The sequence below is a fragment of the Lepisosteus oculatus genome, chromosome 2, assembly GCF_040954835.1.
Source record: "Lepisosteus oculatus isolate fLepOcu1 chromosome 2, fLepOcu1.hap2, whole genome shotgun sequence".
Classification (NCBI taxonomy): Eukaryota; Metazoa; Chordata; class Actinopteri; order Semionotiformes; family Lepisosteidae; genus Lepisosteus; species Lepisosteus oculatus.
Genome location: NC_090697.1, coordinates 12329187 through 12350439, shown reverse-complemented (window position 1 = coordinate 12350439; position 21253 = coordinate 12329187). Strand labels below are relative to the sequence as shown.

Sequence of the window (21253 nt, the reverse complement as noted above, 5' to 3'; positions counted from 1 at the left end):
AGAAAAAGACAGCTGTTTAGAATATATTTAATTTACTACAGCAGGTTCTGTAATCAGGGTTTTCCAGATGCGCTATGATAAGGTTAATTACTGCCCTTACCTTGGTGCAGGTTTCAGTGTCTGGATTACACTGCAGGATGTCTCTCACCATAGTGGCGTTCCCTTTCTCCACCGCCCAGTACAACGCAGTCTTATTATCCTAGACAACAGGACGAAGGAGGTGCATGATCAAACCACGCTCAAAATGTTCACCTCTTCAGGTGTGTGCATCACAAAAGAAAAACTCTTTCCTAGTATTAAACAAACTCAAAAAGTCCCTTCTTGAGCGGTACCATTTTTACCATCATTTCTTTGAGATAATCTTACAAATCTTCATTATTGCAAAATGATGATAATTTTCAGACGATGCCTGATCTTTGCAAACCCTGCCACTTGCAGCACTTATTTTAGCCAGTAGCTATATTACTCTGCAACAAACAACTGGGCCACCCACTGAAGCTCAGCAGGTGTGAGCCTGGTCAGTTCCTGGATGGGAGACCTCCTGGAAAAGCTAAGGTTGCTGCTGGTAGAGGTGTTAGTGAGGCCAGTAGGGGGTGCTCACCCCACTGCCTGTGTAGGCCCTAATGTATAGTAATGGGGACACTACACTGTAAAAAGATGCCTTCCTTCAAATGAGACCTAAAACCGAGGTCTCTGTGATCATTAAAAATTCCAAGGCATTTCTCGAAAAGAGTAGGGGTGTGACCATGGCCTCTCCCTATCATGGCCTCCTAATAATCCTCATCCGTGAAATGGCTTCTGTTCTCCTCCCCACCCTCAGATAGCTGACGTGTGGGGAGCGTATTGGTGCACTATGGTTGCCGTCGCATCATCTAGGTAGATGGTAAGTACACATTGGTAGTCTTATTATTATATTTTATGGAATATACAATACGATATCATACAGTATTATATAATAATAAAGTAACAGGTGGGGAGCTGCGTCAGCATGCGTAGGCTGCAAAGGAACAAGGAATAGGTTTAATCCATGCTGAAAAAAAGAAGAAAGAGAACACAACGTTTCGGCCGTGGAGCCTTCTTCAGGTGTGAAGAGAGATTACTTGTTCCTAATAATAGAGTATATTATATAATAGTATTATTATTATCATCATCAAATTGCTCAGTGATTTTTTAACACAAATCTCACCTGCCCCCTGATGTCTATGTCAGCGTATTTATGTAGCAGTGCTCTTACAATCTCCACATGGCCACCTCTCACTGCACCAATAAGCACTGTGTCCCCACTCTGAAAGACAAAAACAACACACATGGTCAGCCCAGACTCTTTCCTTCACCCAGGATACTCCAGTCAAACGCACAGCATCTACATTTAACAACAATGAGACTTAGATCTAGGCAATGCTCAGTTCCCTTGCAACATTCATAAACCAGTGAGAAAAAAATACAATCTTCACGCAAACTTCTAAGAGTAGGCCTCTACAGCCAATCAACATTTTTTATACGGTGTTAGCTCATATTTATATATTCTTTCAATTCATTGTTTTTTCATATTAGAGATTATTAAAGGCAAGGCACTAAGGACTTCTTCGTCTTGTTCTTCTAACATGAGAGGTGCCCACCCTGTCTGGGATGTTGACGTAGGTCCCTGCGTCCAGAAGGTCTTGGACAATCTCGGTGTGGCCTTCTTTGGCGGCTATCATCAGCGCCGTGTTCCCGTCCTTATCTGTCATGTTGACATTTGGGTTCCTCTTCAGCAGCTCCTTCACCACGTCAGTGTAGCCGCCTTTCACTGCCACGATCAAGGCCGTCATGGAGTTCTGAGAGGACAAGAAGGGGAGCAAGCCAACTTAAAAATGCTCTTGTATACGCTCTTTGAAATGTTTGACGAACAGGTCTGGATTCAACATATTCTTTTTTTTTAAGATATAAATTTCCTACTACAAGCATTCAATCAATCCAAGTAAACAACACTAAAATTGTACAGTTCAACACAACTGAGTGCTAGTTCCACACAAACTTCTAACATCACTTAGCTACAAAGAATAAATAATTTTGGGTAGTTAAATAAAAAGCTGGGATTCATCACCTAGCCTTTAAGGTAACATACTGTTACATTTTCAAGGCTTTTCAATACTCCTAACTAATTCCTTTTTCTATTTTACCTAAGGGTAAACTATTAGATTTCAGAATCTTTTGATTACCCTTTAAAGGAGAAAATTCTTGCTGTATACCAGTATTTATTTTTTCACAATATACAAATATAACCTTAAAACAGTAAACTTCATGTTGGTCAAAAGTTGTATACACCTGGAATTATTCTGGTTAACTACCATTGGTATATTTATGCACAATTACCCTATTATCCCAAAGATATATATATCTTTCTCGCTTATAAAGCTGGAAACGTTCCAGGTGCTTGGGCGTGTACATTATTACAGTATAATTGTCTTGCAAAAACAAAAAGCAAAGAGATGGTAAGCAAAACAAAGCACCATAATGTCATAATTATAGGGAGGTTAGTAACCAGTCAGCCATTTATAGCCTTTGGTGACCGAAAGCATGTCTGTGGTCTGCAGGTTCGACACAAAATAATTCTGACAGCTGCTCCCTCCCTGCTTTAAAACAGCCTAGCAGCTTTGACTGCATGAAAAGTGGTGTTTATAAGTTTGCATGGAAAAAAAAAGAGAACTATCTGACTGAGCGCAGGGGCTTCTATCTTGAAGGAGTGTCTCCAGGTGCATCTAAAGTTCAGGACCGTCATTTGGTTAAGCCTGTGCCACACCGTGCTTCTCATCGGAACTTACAGCTCCTTCCTGATCCACATCGGCTCCATTCTCCAGCAAGTGCATCACGCTGTCATAATGGCCTTTCCTGGCTGCCCAGATTAAGGGGGTGGTACCATACTGACAAAAAAAACGAACAAGTTGCATAGTTAATCACATGTACAGAGCAAACCTGAGACTACTTTGAAGACTCCTGAACTAACTTAGTTTTTGAAGCATTTCAGAGGACCCCAACATGAAAGCCTATAATAAAGGGGTTCATTCTGAAGAACCCTGAGAATGGCACCACCTTTTCCTGCACTAGAAAACAGACGTTTTACTTGTGAGGCACAAGTGTTTAAATTCACAACATATAACTTTTTCATCTTTGCCCTACAAAATCAGCGTCATGACAATTAAATAAAAAACTAACCACAACTTTGAGTTGTTTTAAAGTTATAAAGAAACGTTTATGAAGGGTTCTTTTAAAAAATTGCCAAAATCTTTTACATGCTCTAATCATTAACACAAATTTGTTGTTGGCTACAGGCTATATTATGTATAATATTATAAACAAAACCAGTCAAAACGGATATCCTCTCCTGTTAGGATAACTCTCTAAACACAATCCAAAGCAGGTGCAACGATGCATACTCACTTTGTCTGAGCAGTTGACCTTGGCGCCATACTGAAGCAAGAGATGCACAATCTCTGCATGTCCTCGCCCAGCCGCCCAGATAATGGGATAGACGCTGTATTGCTGAGGTGAAAGGGAATATTAATATATACAGACAACAGAAATCTTAAACCAAGAAATTTCCCCCTAAGAAACAACTGCAAATTATCAGAAGGGCCTTCTCGTACCATGAGCAGTTGTAAAACACTGATGTAGCTATGCGTCAAAATAAAGAGGGGTGAAGAATGGAACCGGTTAAGTAAAGGCTTTTCTGAAGAAAAGGGTTTTGAGTCTGGATTTGAAGGAGTTTAGAGAAGGTGACTCTCTGATATCCTTGGGGAGAGAGTTCCAGGCTTCGGGTTATAACAGGAGAAGGCCCCGTCACCCATACAATGTAGACGGGCTTGGGGGACAGTAAGGAGAACAGAATTAGAAGAGCGAAGGTTGCGAGGTGGGGAGTAGGGCGATAACAGTTCAGACAGGAACTGAGGTGCCAAGCCATGCAGAGCCTTGTATGTGAGCATGAGGATTTTAAAGTCTACACGGAATTTGACCGGAAGCCAGTGCAAGGACTCCAGGATAGGAGTAATGTGAACATTTGCACTAGACCTGGTCAGGATTCTGGCTGCTGAATGTTGGACATACTGCAGTTTGTTCAGAGTAAATTTAGATACTCCAGCGAGAAGAGCATTACAGTAGTCAATTCGAGAGAACACAAATGTGTTGAATATGTTCCTAGCCGTCCTGGGGAAAAGGGCTACAGCGCAGAACGTAAGAGCGTACCTGGCCAGTGATGTTGGGGTTGGCCCCTTTGGCAAGCAGCATTCTTGCCACCTCACCGCGGCCTTTGTATGCAGCCCACATGAGGGCAGTCCATCCGCCCTGCAAAAGCACAGACCAGCTATAAACACCAGCGCAAATTAGTTTTGCATTTGATCATGGGAGGCAGTTGATCTGACATGGGAGGCTCTTTCCCCGAAGCTAGCCCAGCCGTGTTTGTGAATTGATGCCCTGGATTCGTCGAGGAAACCGTTTGTAACCTTCCTTATGTTCTTTCTCGTGTAGTCATCCACTCTCGATTATGGCTTGATTCCAATGAGGATGCCAAAATGTCTTTTCTCACAATTCCTGGCAGCATAAAGCATTCAAATTCACAGAGAACATGACAAGAAGAGCTGCATATCAGGGCTTGTATTGCTCGTCCATTTCAAATTATGTGCAAAAAAGAGAATGCAGCTCACCTATATTTTGCTTTAATGTTTATGAGGTGTTTCAGATATAAATATATATATATAGGAGTGTCTTAGATTAAAAAAAATAACACAGAAACTTTTAACTAGCAAATATGAAACGGCATAATATGCTAGTTCAACCAACCACTTTTCAAACAACCTGCTATTTGCTGTATGCTGTATGTTTTAAGCAGTAATTTATTACAATCATTTCACATGATCAGCCTTCAGGCAACCTTTTAGACAAACTAAGCTTTCCAGCACTCTCCTAAAATAGTCAGGTTTTCCATTTTATTCATGCTAAACATCATGTACAATCATTAATGGGTTTCTATGTCAGCACATCCTGCTATGAAACCAAAACACACTACAATTGTTTAATGAAAAGAAGTCCAATAGGCTTTTTAAAACTTCAGAAGTTTTTTAGTACTTTCTTTGTCTTTATATATAAAAAATTTAGTATTGCAAAAATTCTTACTATTGCTTATATCATTACTTAGTTTATGCAGCATATTGCATTCTAAAATCCAGAAGATTTACAGCATGCTGGATGAATGAATTAGCATACCTTTCAACCTGCCCGAAATAAAGTCAGGCATATACACACTACCTCCCACCATGTTCAATACTGTTCTTCACTAATTTATTAAGGCCAGTTACTGTTTTTTGTTTGTCGAACTACACGTTTGAAAATAACGTCTCTCATTTATGAAAATGTCAACACTGCTTGCTAGGATGGATGAGTTCAATAAATCCAGAAGAAATATCATTGGCATTTAAGGACAAACAATATTTACATCACTTACTACAAATACAAACAAATGCTGCAGAAGTGGAGATTCCCAACATTTACTATATGTCAGTGACTGTGCAAACACCTTAAAATGTGTCAGTTTCAATTGTAGGTTCTATTTATGTTCACGATTCAGCAGATGAAGGCAGATTAACTAAAACAGCATCTTGTGCAATGACTGAATTCAAACTGCATGATCGGGCCATAGAGACTCCATCCAGTCTTCCAATTCAGTGCATACGTGTTCACGAACATGGTCTGTCTGCATATAACGTAATATCATCATTTCAGACAGTGACTTCAGATTTCCTATTGTGACTAATGCTTTGAACCAGCACTTACCTTGTGTGACACCAAGACGCTTAACGCCAAGTGAAATTCAAGACTGGGAAATATATGGTTTTTCACTTTCGTCACTGTCATTATTATGAAAGCACTCTCCTCCAGACACATAGGCACCAAATGGACTTACATGTAAAGTACAAATTTAAACCCTGCTTTTCTGTTTTTATTTAACTTCAATTGACTTTGGTGACAGGGCTAGGGGAACATTAAATATTGTGCAATTAACTTTGACCGGTTACCTATAAATCTAACCTTCTAACTGATACAAATGAAAGAAAACACAAATACATCACTCCTGGCTTACATTTGAGCAGGATTATCAAGGATTCAAAAAATCTTTTTGTTAATTAGAGCAAGCATTAAGACAGCACAAACTAATCTGTGGGCAACTCTGAGTGCATGGTCTGAAAGAAGAAAAATACAGCATCATAAATTTTGTCTGCCCAGTGCTTTCCTCACACAGGAACAGTGCCTGTTTCCACTACTGAACGAGGCTCTTATCCTTCATTTCACATACAGTATCAGCTAAAACACACTAAACGTATATTTACTTTGTTAAAAACTACACCCATTTTAAAATAACCTGTCCAGTTTAGAAGTCAACCGCAGATGTGAATATTTTTTAATGTAGCTTAAATTTAATTGAAAATGTTATACCAATAAACTACACACAAAATATACTTTAACCAAATCACTTGAAACCCGTAAATCAGGATACTATTCAGAGTACTTGAGGGAAGCTGAGGTAGACCGACATAAAAAAATATTTATAGTCTACACTCAAATTCCAAATTACAAAGATCAATTACAAATATTTATAGTCAACACTCGCATTTAAAATCTGCTTGGATTAGGTGTGTGTCTAATGTCTGTTTTTTACTTAAATGTGTGTTTCATCTTTAAGTAAATCTACTTTAGAGATGCATAAATATTATGATTATGGAGGACACAACTTAATACAACTACTAGTCCAAGTGCTTTTACAGCTGGAGAATGATTTCATTATTGACCAGAGCTACTGTACTTAAGAGTAATAGTTTAATGTGTGTGAAATAATTGTTGTATGTGAAGAATTATGAGAATGAAAAATAAGTTACATCACTGAAGTACGAAGACTGTTTGGAGACAAAAAGCCTTTAAACCCAAAAAGCCTTTAAATATGCAAGTACGTCCACAAAGTAAACACCATGTTCTAGTGACAGTTTGTGAAGCGGCTCACAAGCCTGTGGTACACACAGCACTTACCATATCCCTGTGTTCCAGGTTGGCATTGTGGCTCAGCAGCTCTTTCACAATCTCAGTATGGCCTTCCTTTGATGCACAGATAAGGGCTGTCCAGCTGTCCTGTGGAAGCACAGCAGGACTTTTACATGACAGACTCAATACAGCAGAGTTCAACCCATAAAAAGTCTTCCAGACATGGTTAACGTGCTACATACCAACTGGTCATACCAAGTGCTCATTTATATAATTCAATCTGTGAAGCAAGTGGTGAAGCCCTTCAACTTGTTCCTAACAGCCAATAACCGAGACCGCCCTAGAGTGCTGCTCAGAGAGTAGAGTACAGCATGTGTGTGGAGATTAATGCCTGCTTGTGGTAATATACACTCATCGTTTTGTCAAATTCTGACACGTTCAGCCCTCAGGTAAAATTAAAGGTGCACCATTTCTCCTCATAGTTGTTCATTATGGTATTTCTATAATTTGCTTCAAAGCTGCAAATTTAAGGAACTGGAATCACAAGGACTATGCAGCATTTCATTCTATCGTGTAACAGATGGGATGCATTTTTTCAAATGTGATCACAAGGCTCATCTGCTGTAATTCTTTGAAAATCTAAGACAGACAGGTTACACTATACCTATGTTTGGTTCTGGTTTGTTTCTGCTTCCAGTGTCTTAAATTGGTACAGACCACTGTATTATTTTTTTGTTTGTCATCTTTGCTCCTCACAACAAATCTCGGAGCATAGCTCCCTCATTTCTCCAACAGGAATCCAACTAGAATCTTTGAGCAGTGAAGCTGAGAAACAATACAATTGCTGGCAATGACTGAAGACATGTTTAGAATCTACAAACAAAACATTTACAGTACCAAGTCACAGTAAGAGGAGAAACGAGATTGTATGTCACAGCTTGGTCCTGTTGTTTGCTAATGTCTCATTACAAAAAGCACAGTACTAAATCCACTGATCAGTGTTTCCATATTTTGAGTTTTTGTGTACTAAATTGAGATGTACTGTTCCATATTCAAGATCATGAGTTTCAAGGAAATGACACTGCCCCTGAAGGTCTGGATGTGTTACACTAAGACAAAAGGTCCTGAAGGGCCCTATCATACAGCAGAAGGCTAAAACTAGGAAAACAAACTATAAACGCACAACAGCAGTTATACTTACGATATCATCCAGGTTGACATTTGCTCCTTTTTTCAAGAGCTCTTGAACAATCTCTAAGTTGCCTTGCTCAGCTGCCAGCATCAATGGAGTCTGTCCATTCTGCAGGACGAAGAACAACAGGCTGTCATTTAACATTCAAAACAGAACCACATTCCGGGAACACAGGAACACACTTTCGATTTGCAACAAACTAATTTCACTGAAGAAGTTCAGAATATGCTGACAACTGCCGCCTAAATAATATTAATTGGATATCAACTGTTAATAATTGGATATCAACTGTTAATTACCCTGGATGTGTTGTGGCAACCTTTGGGCCAGAATGGGAGGGATAAGGACTTTCCTCTGAAGGCCTACCTGGTCCCAGTAACACACGACGGGCTTGGAGAATCACTAAGGCAGTCCGCTAACAGACAAGCCTGCACCCGGACTGGCCATGGGCTAAATCTGTAAACACGCACCTCTGGTAGTTTATCTCATCTCGGAAGCCTCTGGTAATATTTTGTTTTTGTAATTTCAGCCCCACTTGCTTCATAGAATTGGGAGCACAATTATAAGAGGGCTTTAAAAATAAAAGGCACAACATTTTTTCAAGTTAAGCTAGGTTCCCTTTTACAATTTGTAGGTGGGCTCCATTTTTTTAGACCCATATAAATGGAATAGTTACTTAACTAGCCAAACAATAGGGGCCAGACACTGGTGGAGGTGGAGAGGAGTCCCTGTTACCTATAAATCGCTTTGAGTGGAGTGTCCATAAAAGCGCTATATACGTGTAAGCAATTACGATTATTTCAAAAGAGACAAGGAAAGCCCGACTCTGCAGTAACCCAGTATGTGAAACAGTAATGATTTCAAAACATCTACCTCGTTTCTCTCATCCACTTCCTTGTACTTCTCCAGCAGGGCCTTGAGTGCCACCACATTCTCCTCCTCCACATAGGTGAGCAGGCTCTGTGTGGCCAGGCTGGTCATCTTCAGAGAACACGTGGAATCCAGCTCTGCCCCTCACAGCAACACCTGGACCACAGAGGGGAACAACCCAGGACCACAGTGGGAATTATTACACAGGACGTTTCTCAGAATGTCTGCCTTACTCTAGTTCTGGACTGCATTCACCCTGGTCAGGGTGGCCTTGTTTTTGGTTCATCATTACTAATGCTATTCAATCACTTTGAAAAAAAAACAACAGATCCCTACAAAGATGATCTTACGAAGCCAAACCCTGAAAGAATTAGGTTCATAGGGAGAGAGGGAACAGCATATCTTTAAAGCAGATCTAGACCTGCACACATTGTACTACAGCCAGGTCTTTCTCAGTCTGACCAGGTTTGTATGTCTTGGTCTAAGCCTTCAGGGACAGCAGTGGCTGCTTACTTACTGTAAGTATATATCGTGAATCTCTTAATATAATGTTATCACAAAAGCTTAGGTTTTAATTAAAATAAATAAAGTTTGAATCACGCTATTTCCTGTTATTCACAGCTACGTGTTGTTACACATTCCCACATACTCACAGTACATCTAACTATATGGATATTATATACAAGGTAGATTATTAGTAAAGAGGCAGCTGTCAGATGTGTTCTTTCCTAAACCATACTGTAAACGACAGAATATCTTTCAGCTTCAAATGCATAATTATTTAATTTGAAGAGCTAATGATCAGCTTTGTCTGCTAACTGTCCCTTTGGCATTACCTCATTTTAATTATTGCACCATACACCTTACAATCAGTTCCAATCATTAGTCAGACAACAATGGAAAAATAACACCGCAATGCAGTATGCATGAAGAGAATCATAGATTTAGATCTGCAACCCAGATATTATGCTTTCAACTAATCCCGCAAGAATAATTCAGTAAGGGTGTCAACATGTGTTGCCTGTACAAAAGAAACTAACCTTCTGACCTAACTGCAGGCAGAAAAGCAGATTCTGTCTCAGTTCAAGTTGATGCACAGTTTAATTTCTTGCAGAGTAGTTTAAGATCTTTCTGACAGGACCATGCTTTATTTAATTGGAGGTATGGCAAACTACATTTGCAAGACAACCAACAATTTAAGTTTTTTTTTCTCCCCAGAGATTATACTGTGGCGTTAGAATTGCATGTTTAGAAATACTAAATTTCCACTCCACCACAGTGATATTTTCCACATTTAGAGCTGTCCTGACTCATTTTCTTCCACCTGCTAGACATGTTACAGTATACATCTTCTATGAGAAGATAACATTACGTAGCTTTCTATAAATAGTGTACTTTACCACAATACAAATATAAAATAGTGGAAGAAAAAAGTATGGGTGCCAGGAACAAAATGTAGGCCAATATTATACACCATGTATGCAAATACATCATCTAGATAGAGTCTGAGGCGTATATAGGGCTCTCCAGATTTTTTCATAACCCTAAAAAAATAGGAATCCATTAAAAAATTTCCCTAAGTTATGCAAGACTTAACTTACGGAGTCATTTGTGTAAAAATCTCTTTATGTAAAAACTTTCAAAAGCTCTTCAAAGCAACTTAAAAAAAGCTTCTTTTTTATTATTTTATAATAATTTTATTATTTTTCATTATTTACTGTGTATTTCATATTGTTTAATTACTGAACACTCCAACTGTTGCCTTTGAATGAACTTTTATTACCCCTAAGGGAATTTGTCTTCCACATCAAGACCTCATAAACTTATATACAATATAGCAGCAGTACGGAATCGCGATACAAAACAACATTTAACAACGTTACTCAGTCAAAGCATTGCTCAGTCATCCGAATCTAGTATCACCAGATTAAAAACAGACAATTTGCTGATAAAGTGTCTAAAACAACAACAATAATAACAATCTTTTCATTGTTCAACAACTGAATGCTTTGGACTTCCAGTTCCTTGCCAAGGCAGAGTCCATACATCCTCCACCTGGCAGGGCTGATAAGTGAAGGGACTGACAGGTCACCTTAGAGTATATATACAGCTATATATATATATTTTCACAGCTTTATCATTGACTTTCCTCTATAACAAAATATGAATTTCCTACAAGAGTCATTTACTATGCCACAAGAGCTAAGAAAGTATGTAAATGAGAAGAGGCCAGTTCCAACTAGCCCAGCTGGGAACACACTGTTTTCTCTTGGAATCCGCTAATCATCTTGATATTAGGCTTGAATGCCAATTTGATGTTTTAAAGAAGAAAAGAACTGTAGCTCTTTGTTATTCTGGAAAGACACTTTTGCAAGTTTCATATGTTTTCCAACTAATAACGGAGTATTTATGAGATTTTGAGCCTTTACCTTCCAGGAAAGACAAAAGACTTTATGTGCACACTGAAGCACAAATCCTTCCATTCACTAGCAAAGAGAGGATTTAGTCTGGCAGTAGTGCTTCTATCAGTGCTGAACATCCTGCAGGGCAATCCTAACTGAAGGCCTTGAACAGAAAAAGAAAATGGAAGATGCACAGCTGATTATATACTTCAGACAATCTTTCCCCAGTCTCCTAAAGCAAGACCGCACAGTGTGCTGAGATGATAAAACCTTTCCCCAAATGACAGGCATAAAGACTTTCTCTGAACATTATGCGTTAGAAATGAAATGCTAGTATCCAATGCAAATCAACATTTCCAGCACTGCATTTTAGAATGTGAGTGTTCAAAGGACCCCAAACAGATATCTATATATGTATCTGCAATACCAGAACCCTGTGGTGTACAGATAAAAAAAATGAATCACTTTAAATCCAGCCCATTGCGAACAAAGTCCTATTCAAAAGTCTATACCACAGGAAAAGTTAATGATTACTAACTCATAACTATGCACTGTCTGTAAGATAAAATTGGGATTTCCTCTAGGCACCTGACCAATATTTCTCAATATTTAACTTTGAACAGTGCATTGATCGTTTCTTAAAATGTGCTGTCAGCATAATCATAAACTCCACATGGTGTCATTAAGTATTTAACTTGAGGTTAACACCTGGCTTTGACTTCACTCTGTAGAGCTCTATTTAACCGCAGCTGACAAGTGCTTGGTCATTTGCTAAAGAATTATTTTTTTCTTCTTTAAAAACAAAATAGCTCAAAACAGGACTTTATGACTTACTTGTTTTATAAATGTATTGGTTCACAATTTAGGAAACTAAATGATAACTCACAATTGTATTAGTTAAAAACATTCAACACCCTAGTGTTAAGCAATTCAGTTGATTCACCACCTGAAGCAGAAATGTGACGGATAAATGAAAACGAAACAACAGCAACCTAACTCTTTCATGGCAAACTGCAAAACTTAGGAGGTCTAGTCCCACTTTAAATCAGTAAACCAATAAACACATTTCCTTATAGCCAGTACTTTGGTTCAACTTTGGTTGAATACCAAAGCTGCTGTTACCAAGTCCAACTGTCCACATGCGTGGTGTACAGTCATGATATTGAAGCCGATACCCTGGTATCCTTATAGCCAGATGAGATCCTCAAATCGATCAGCTACCAAACTGGCTGGATGGACTGAATGACCTCCTTTTGTCCGTATCCTTCCTTATGCAGTGACTTATATTTAACCATCTTTAAAAGAAAAACACCATGATCCACTTTCTATTCGACCTTCTTTCTACCATGTAATCATTCATCTTCCGATGTCCATTTTAATGACCAGCATCATGTCACTGGCTATTCACTTTTTTATTCATAATCATTATTTATTCTGATTTTTTTAAACATTTTTTACATGCACCTTACAATTTGTCCTATTTATTTATTTATCATGATATGCCCTGAAATGCTTTTTTATGTCTCCGTCTTATATTTTGTTGGTTGTGTCCTGCCCAGGGACTACAGATGTAAATGAGCTACAGCATATAGCTAAGTCAGCCTAAGAGCTGTGCGCTGTCCATCTTTAAGAAATGAATTGAAACAATTTTGGAAGCTCATAACATTTTGTTGTAATTTATTAAAATATCAGAAGTAACTCCCTTAAGTGCAATTCGTTTCTCTGTCTGTAGCGTGGTAGAATAATGTGTAAGGAGTAAAGCAGGGGCCAGTTTGAAACACAGTGCTTGTCCTTGGTGTGAATGAACAGTGTAAAACAACAATATGATTTAGGATATAAACATGCAGGCGTTAATCACAACTGAAGCTGTTATCCCCTTTAGTTTGCTGGGCGACAGATATTTATTCCAGTGATACAAACATAAGAAAAAAAGATTTTCCAAACGCACACAGAGTGCTAAAACTGAAGGGGAGCAGAGGGTAATGCAGTTCCTCTTATTAAGCAGATGCCTTTATAAATAGGTGTGTTCTCACTGTTAAAAGAGCTATTGTCTCCCATTGCGTCTCTCCATGTGACAGTGTTAAACTCCTGGGGACCCCAACTCTAATCTAAACCGACCACTCCATCACGAGTACTGTACATAGCTACACACACATGAACAGGCAAAGACCCTATAAAGACACAAAGAGGACATAGTGTCCCATTCCTCTCACTGCAAATGGGCTGGTGAAGTGGGCATGCTGCATTTTATGTTAAACTTCGTTTTTAATCTATAACCCTTCATTCCATCATCTGAACACGTCTTGAATCGTGGCGCGATTTCTTCCTTCATCACCCGAGAAGCCATTTGCTCCCAGAGGCCGCCTGCTGGTCAGGAACTGTCCGAAGGAGCCAAGGAGCAGCCCGGCAGACGTGGAGAGGAAAGGGCTGACAGTATCAGCAAAGACACGACAAGGCGCAGCACTGCGGTCCGATTTCAGAGCAGGGAGGGCGTAAGCTTCGTCTAAGCACCCATCGCAAGCACTCAGCTGCACATCCTTTACTCAGTACTCAGCACCGAACAGTGCATCTCCATCTGCTCCACTGGGCTTTAAGGCCAGGGAGAATAGCCAGGATTTGAGAAGCAAGGCGGTCCACCTGCATGCAAAACAGCCCTAACACAAAATTGTGATTGACACTGTACTTAAAAAAAATAGCAGGATTTCTGTATCAGTCTATTTTCAACCCCCAGACAAGGCACCCCTACCTGTGGAAATACCACTTCACCACCATCTTTGGATGCCACACCTATACAGTACAGTAGTAAATACCCCCACAAAGCTCACTGCAGAGTCACAAGTAATTTATCCTTGAGGACAGAAAGGCAGCAGGTTTGCTGCACTGAGGCATCAAGGGGTTGTTACACTGGATTTGGTGCTGGTGTGCATGTAAATTCAAGAAAGACTGCTGCAGTACAGATCTATGAAACCTCTTCTTTATTCAAATGCTCAAATGCACAAATGGAGAAATAGGAAAGGCCTATCACCCATTTTAATTTTCAAACAATGAAACCTTACCTAAAACAGAGTGTAACACTACAGGTATAAAAGCAAATAAACAGTATTCTACACAGCTGGTCACTTCAGCACACAATGATCAATAGTGTGTGACACTGGCCTGTATTTAAGTGAAGTGGAACAAGTAGGAGATGCAGTGCTTGAGCCCCTTTTTAATTCTTTCCACTACTCTGTTTTCGGTCATGATACATAAATGGTAAAAAGTCTAAATCTGGGATTGGGGGAAAAGCTACTTTAAAATGTCAAATCATGCAGTTTTCAACACGCACAAAGCAGTTTCACCAGGAACATATGACAAAGAATCAAAGGTGTCACTTCTTCTTTCCAGAAAGAGAACATGACCAAATTGCAAAAAATGATCAAGAAGATAGTAGCAGTGTTAAGTCAAGCAGGAAACTCCTATTGTATGTCTTCAATCTAAGACAAACTCAAGAGAATCAAATACACTGGCATCAGTGCTGGATAGAGAACACATGCTTTGGTAAAACAAATCTGTAGGCACTATACCTACAGAAATATGGCTCAAACAATTGTTATAGTACTAAGTAAATCTGTATATAAAATGTAACTCTGAAGAGCCCCTATCCAACAGCTTTTATAGGTATCATCAATTTCTAAAGATTTGGAAGAATTTCAGCATGATCAGTATAACAGGTGCTTTGTTAAATTAAGCAATTAAGAGATCATTTGGAACAAAGCTTATGATAACTTTTAGCTTTAATAAACAGAGCCCCATTAATTGGAAAAAAACACTTGCTCAATTTATCAATAATTTACAAGTGTTCTTAATCTTAAAAAAAGATGATTTAAGGTGAACTATAAGAGTAACTGGATGTGGGCTCTCCAGGAACAGGGCTGTTCACCCATGCTACAGTATATCCTAAAATTGAAGGATCCTTATCCTTAAATTAAAAATCCTTTAATCTACACTCATAAATATATCCACTAAAACATTACAACAAGTCAATACAAACAACCAACACATCAAAGATACTGTAAATTAGCCTAACATAGTACATCTTGTGCCAGGAAGAAATAAACAGACCTTAAACTGCTAAACAATCTAGGAGCGACCATCTTAGATGCCCTTTGATTTTCAATTAACAGGAGCACTCAAGGTTACCTTTCCATAAGCCTTATTTTCTTCATGTAAATACTGATTTTATAGCATCAGAATGAGACACCGCAAGAGGCAGGTGCAGAATGCAGAAAATCCACACTCAAAAACAAACAACAGATTCCAAATGCCTTTCCACTTGCCTGCCTATTTTTCAAACATTAAAATGCAAATTGTTTCCCGTCTCGATTGTAGAATAATTTGCTGGTTTCCTTAAGAGTCACTGGACGACAGACGTAGACAAAGACAGAAAAACCCACAACAAAGCTTTAAATACAGGAGAATTCAGCTCTGCAGACACACCTTTTTCAGCATCGAGCAATTCAGATGGACACAGAATTGTTTGCATGTCATATCTGCTAACTGTAACTGAAAGCACAGTGGGCAAGGGAAAATAAATAATTGATCCAGGAAACCCTGCTTCTAAGAGAATTGCCCACTACTTGTGAACACCCAGCCATCTGCTAAACCATGTAACCATCAACAAAGACAGGTAATACTAAAGAAATTAAGGAGTGCTATGAAACCCAAACATGAATAACAACAGTTAACAAAAGATAAACTAGGAATCGGGTTGCTTACCCCTGTGCACTGAAAAGAGCTCCTCTGTAGCTATCAGGTACTGTAGCTGGACAGAATACCAACAAGGCAGCCTCAGCTTCAGATCCCCGACTTCTATAAATAATGTATGAGATGGCAGTGCTACGCCCAGCTTCATCATCACACAGAAAGACCGTCACAACGACAGCACGTTGTTTGCCAAACACAGGAGACAAGCTTCTGCTCTACAGGCAAGAGACTATAAGCGATGCAGTTCTCTTCACAGGCTAAAAGAGCATCGAGCAAAGGGGAAAGAAAATCAAGGATGCCCTTTGTCTGTTAATGCACGAGACAATTAACAATTGACAGATCCATCAACCTGGGGAAAAAAATACAAAAGGTCTTAAGAACTGGGGGAACAGACTACATAAAATACACTGCAGAGTCCATTTTGTGTCATTTTACTAAACAAAAAGCCTTGCTTACACCTACGCGTTTCAATCAAATTACAAATAAGAAATAACTGCAGCCCCAATCGCTGGAGTTAACTTGCTCCGCCGCCCCCCGATTTATTATTATATTTTTTATTTGTTCTGATTAAAAAAAAATTCAGGAACTGGATGTGAAATATACTGTCTTCACTATTCCATGCCTTGCTGAATTTGCACGCTTTAGCTTTCATTGCCTTTAAAACATGTGAAGGTCAGGGAGGTCTAGATTTCTATATTAAGAGCAGACAGCTAGTCACTGGAAAGGGTTACAAGTTACCAGACGACTACTCAGAAGAGGAAAATTCCACGGGACGTATTTGTCACAATCCTGAATTTCAGATCAAGGTCTGCTGTGGTAAAATGGCCCCGAGACGCTGTTGGCTGGTTTTAAAATGAATGCTGTGCAACTAAATGGCTTTTAAGTATACGCATACATGCCCATACAATGCACTGCCTAAAAGACCTTGCCACAAAAAACAATTTAAACTGAAGCGAGTCACATCAGTCATTTTTGCTCCCAATTACATTCGTACTCTTTTTTCAGATTGCTGCTGGGGATGTATTTTATCTAGCCCACATTATATCATATAATGAGGTTTTACTTGCAAAAGTGAACGTTACTTACAAAATGAAATTGATTGTAATGGAAAAGGTCAGCGAACAGACTGCGACAGGAGACTCTGAATTCAACCCTCCATCTGTTTTCTGAGCTCTGGCTCCTGGTGAGGGTCGAGGGGGTAACCGGCTGAGCAGGGCAGCCCAGGCCTCCCTTTCCCCAGCAACAGTCTCCAGCCCCTCCTGGAGAGCCCAGACACTCCCAGGCCAGCTGAGAGATACAATCCCCTCCAGCAGGTGTCCTGGGTCTGGACACCTCCAGCAGGACGTTTCTAGGGAACATCCTCACCAGACACCCCACTTTCTCTCCTCTCGCTCCAGAGGAGCAGCCACCCTCAGACTGCAGAGCTCCTCACCCTGTCACCCAGGGAGGCCAGGCTCGAGGCTATGCGGAGCCCTCGTGTGGGCTCACCACCTACAGGATGAAGGATGGGGGCCGGGTGCGAGCAGGAGCATGAGCACGAGCACGAGCACGAGCACGAGCACGACGGATCTGGAGGGACTGGACCTCTGCATTCACTCTAACGATGTTTCATGTGGTTGCTGCCCTTCTGCAGTGCTTTTGCAAAAGGCAATGACACCAATCAAGCAATCGGGTAAATAACTGCTGAAGCCAATACATGATATCAACAGAGTTCGAAATAATTTATCTGGCACAATCTGCTAAGCATTTGTTTACACCAATACGTGACAACAGGGGGCGTTGTCACTGGTGTTGCGGTTAGCACACACCTGACTTAAAGCTCTCAGGTCAAAAAATTCGATTCCTGCCAGGGATGTTTTATTTGCGGAGTCTGCACATTCTCTCCGTGTCCGTGTGGGTTTTCTCTAGGTGCTCCAGTTTCCACCCACAGCCCAGAGACAAGTCTAACAATGGCCCCTGTATTCCCGTGTGTGCGCGCAACCTGCGATGGACTGGCATCGCCTCCAGAGCACAATATCCTGCCACACACACACCCTGTGTCCTCTGGCTTAGGCCTGGGTTCACCATGACCCTCGAAACCCAAGGACTGAAGAAGTTTCTGAAAACAGATGGATTCTTGAGAATAACCACACTAGGTGTACCACCATCACAGAAGATGTTTTGTGATTTTGCAAGACAATAAAATCCTTATAATTACAGAAGTGAAAGTTACACAAAGCCTTCTGCTGCACATTTTGAAAACCAAGATTCTTCCCATTTTGGAAAATGCTGGAGTTTGAACACCAGGCCACTCAGCAACTTCATACTTGACAGGTTTACAAGCCGTCGAATTAGTGAATAAAACAGGGGTCCTGTATCAACCAAAACGGCAGCCAGACAGTTAGTCAGCTTCTTGTGACTGAATTGAAATTTGGAAGATTTGGTCAGAAATGACCAAGGCTTTTTTATGTCCCTGAAAAGTAGCTATGATCTTTTTTACACCTGCAGTGGGTCATAAATTGTTTTGAGAATGAGGACCCTTTACTCAAACTCCTCCTGCTCTAAAACTGTTTGACCTTTGAATTTCATACTTCCTAAGCCTGGAGGTCAGTTCTGATACCAGTTGGGGTGAATGTGATTTGAAACAGGGTGTCAGCAAAAACCAAGGTGACTGCCTGACCACCATTTTCTTCTGAGAACTCAATCTGCCCCTATCATCTTCAGAACTAACCGAATCGCAACTTAGCAGACCTCAGGAGCAGCCAGCGCCACTTGAGATCTGCAACTCACAGGTTGATGTGATCATTTCCCCACCCACACCAGGTCATCAGCTGTTTGATAAATGCATCCCATTAAAAAAAAAAACCTTCTTCTGTTCAAGGCCTGTTTGCCAATTAACTCCACACCTAATATGATCAGCATCCCACATACTGTAGTTCTGACTCCATGTACGGTAGATATGTCTTTTGATCTAGTATCCAGAATTTGGGATATGGGTTAAACGTTTTATTTGAAGAACTGTTCATTCATGAAAAAAGGAATGAATCACTTGAGGGACTTTAATTGTTGCATAATCGCAATATCAAGGCGGAGCCATCAGCCATCTATGAACTAGAGCTGCCTGACTGGCATTCTGTTCTCAAACTTCAAACTGCATGTTTTATGAACTGTTGCACCGACTAACCTGAAACTCAGAAGGTTTCATCACATTAAAACCTACTTTAAACTGAAGCTCTCATGTTGCTGGGACACATTTTATACCCACCTGGTGGATCATCACCTGGCTGTCAGGTCGTCACTTGGGTTGCAAACTTTGCACTGCTAAGTGGTGTTCTTCAAACAACAGACAACAAAGGTCCTAGATTCCTCTTAGTTTACATGCAGTTCACACACAGTTAAGGTAAGGGCCTAGGATTTGCTTCGAAGTCTTCAAATCCTCTTGCAGTTTGTATTTTTAAGGTGATTCTGCAAAGACTTGAAATTCCTAAATGAAACGTTTCCTCAAATAATAAAATGCTTATCCCTTAATGATGTTGTGATGTTTTACACAAATACAACTGTTATTCATGTAAATACGATAAATCTAACAGATTATTTTTTGCATTCCTGTATCCCATGTGACTTATTTAAATTAGGCCTTTATTATAGTATTTAGATCAAACTCTAATCAACGTAGTCATTTGCTGAATTTGATTTTTGTATTTTTCAGAGACCATTAAATACTCTCCGGTTGTTTCAGAACAATACTCTGCCCAGCCTCTGTAAATTAAAACAGACCGCTGTTTCCAATAATGTCCGATACCAACAACCCCGCATCCCTGCTTCTGCGATCAAAGAAGCTTCAGAATCTCTACTCCACACCAAAATAAGGAAACTATAAAGGAAAAACACAACCCAAGACTCAACAGACTTCGTGAAACAAAAAAAGGACACACCGCAGACGTCGAAGAACCTTCTGACAACACGCAAAACCAAATTGTGTGCTCCTGCAGGCTTAAGCCTCACCAACACACTGTACACACCTTTGCCTGTCATTATTACACATTAATACAAATCACATAAATTGGCATCATGAAATGTACAACAGGTGACACTATATTCAAGTCCAGGAAAGGGTACTCTACAAGCCGTATAACAAGCTGACTGATGCTTTAATTAGGCACACGGTTAAAAAATAAAGTACATTATGGGCACAGCAAGGTCTCTATGAAATGAAATGGCTGTTCGATGGTGTTTAGGAAACGTCTGGGTTCATATAAAATAAGAAACCAAACATCTCCAAATAATAAGGGTACCACTATAATATAAGAGGAGTTAAATTCACGCAGTACTGCTCCTTAAATCAATTAATATTAATTAGCACAGTTTCCGATGAAACGACACACATCAAATTGAACACACTGAAATCTATTCTATTCAATCCAGTCTAGTCCTCGTATTAAAGAAAGACGTCAGGGAATTTAACGTCTTTAAATGGCGTGTCCAGCTGAGGACCCTATAGCTGCTCCATTGTTGTATTAATATCAGCCGGGGTAAGTGAACTTCAGATTAGCGCAACATCGGTTTAACCTCCGGTTCCTCAACAAGCCGCACCATTTTCACTTACTAATCCAAGTCTTGTAACGTCGCCACGTTTCACTCGACCGTCATGGTTACATACCTCTTTAAAAATAACAGTGACAAGTCTCTGATCAGGACGGCTTGTTATTCTCCCTTCGTGTATGTTTCCGTCAACACAGAAGCCCCTTGCGCTATACCACGACAGCCATTTTGTACGCAGTTAAACAGAAGAGAGCTCTTGTGTCACAAAACTCCCCGGCTGTAGTGACGTGCTGTACACTTGAATAAACGGGCTCGGGTAGTCCTGCGCTTTATAACTGATGGATTATTATTATTATTACACCTTAAATGTAGTCATTGTAGCTTAATATTAGCGTCTCTTTTCTGTTAGGTTGATGGATATTTATTTTTTTACTTGTGATAAATACGAACGTTAGTTTTTTGTATATTTTTATAGTATTTTCTTTCTTAGCGCAGGTAAAGGAACAGTGGCAGAAAATAT

At 39.8% G+C, this 21253-nt stretch overlaps 1 protein-coding gene across 11 annotated transcripts in view; it reads right to left on the bottom strand.

The window, feature by feature from the left end:
* kidins220b (kinase D-interacting substrate 220b) overlaps positions 1-20996 on the bottom strand; it is a 69119-nt gene extending 48123 nt beyond the window's left edge. For 8 of the 11 annotated variants that reach the window (XM_015354382.2, XM_015354429.2, XM_015354437.2 and 5 more), the window contains exons 1-10: positions 20852-20996; positions 9071-9223; positions 8207-8305; positions 7054-7152; positions 4222-4320; positions 3421-3522; positions 2805-2903; positions 1620-1817; positions 1187-1285; positions 101-199 (exon numbers count right to left, since the gene is read on the bottom strand). In XM_015354382.2, the coding sequence (XP_015209868.1) occupies positions 101-199; positions 1187-1285; positions 1620-1817; positions 2805-2903; positions 3421-3522; positions 4222-4320; positions 7054-7152; positions 8207-8305; positions 9071-9178 (1002 nt within the window). In that variant the 5' untranslated portion in view covers positions 9179-9223; positions 20852-20996. Of the gene's footprint in view, positions 1-100; positions 200-1186; positions 1286-1619; positions 1818-2804; positions 2904-3420; positions 3523-4221; positions 4321-7053; positions 7153-8206; positions 8306-9070; positions 9224-16224; positions 16327-20797; positions 20821-20851 lie in introns of those variants that run through there. The other 3 variants (XM_015354444.2, XM_015354400.2, XM_015354389.2) reach the window with 3 other exon arrangements.
* Between the last annotated feature and the right edge of the window lie 257 nt (positions 20997-21253).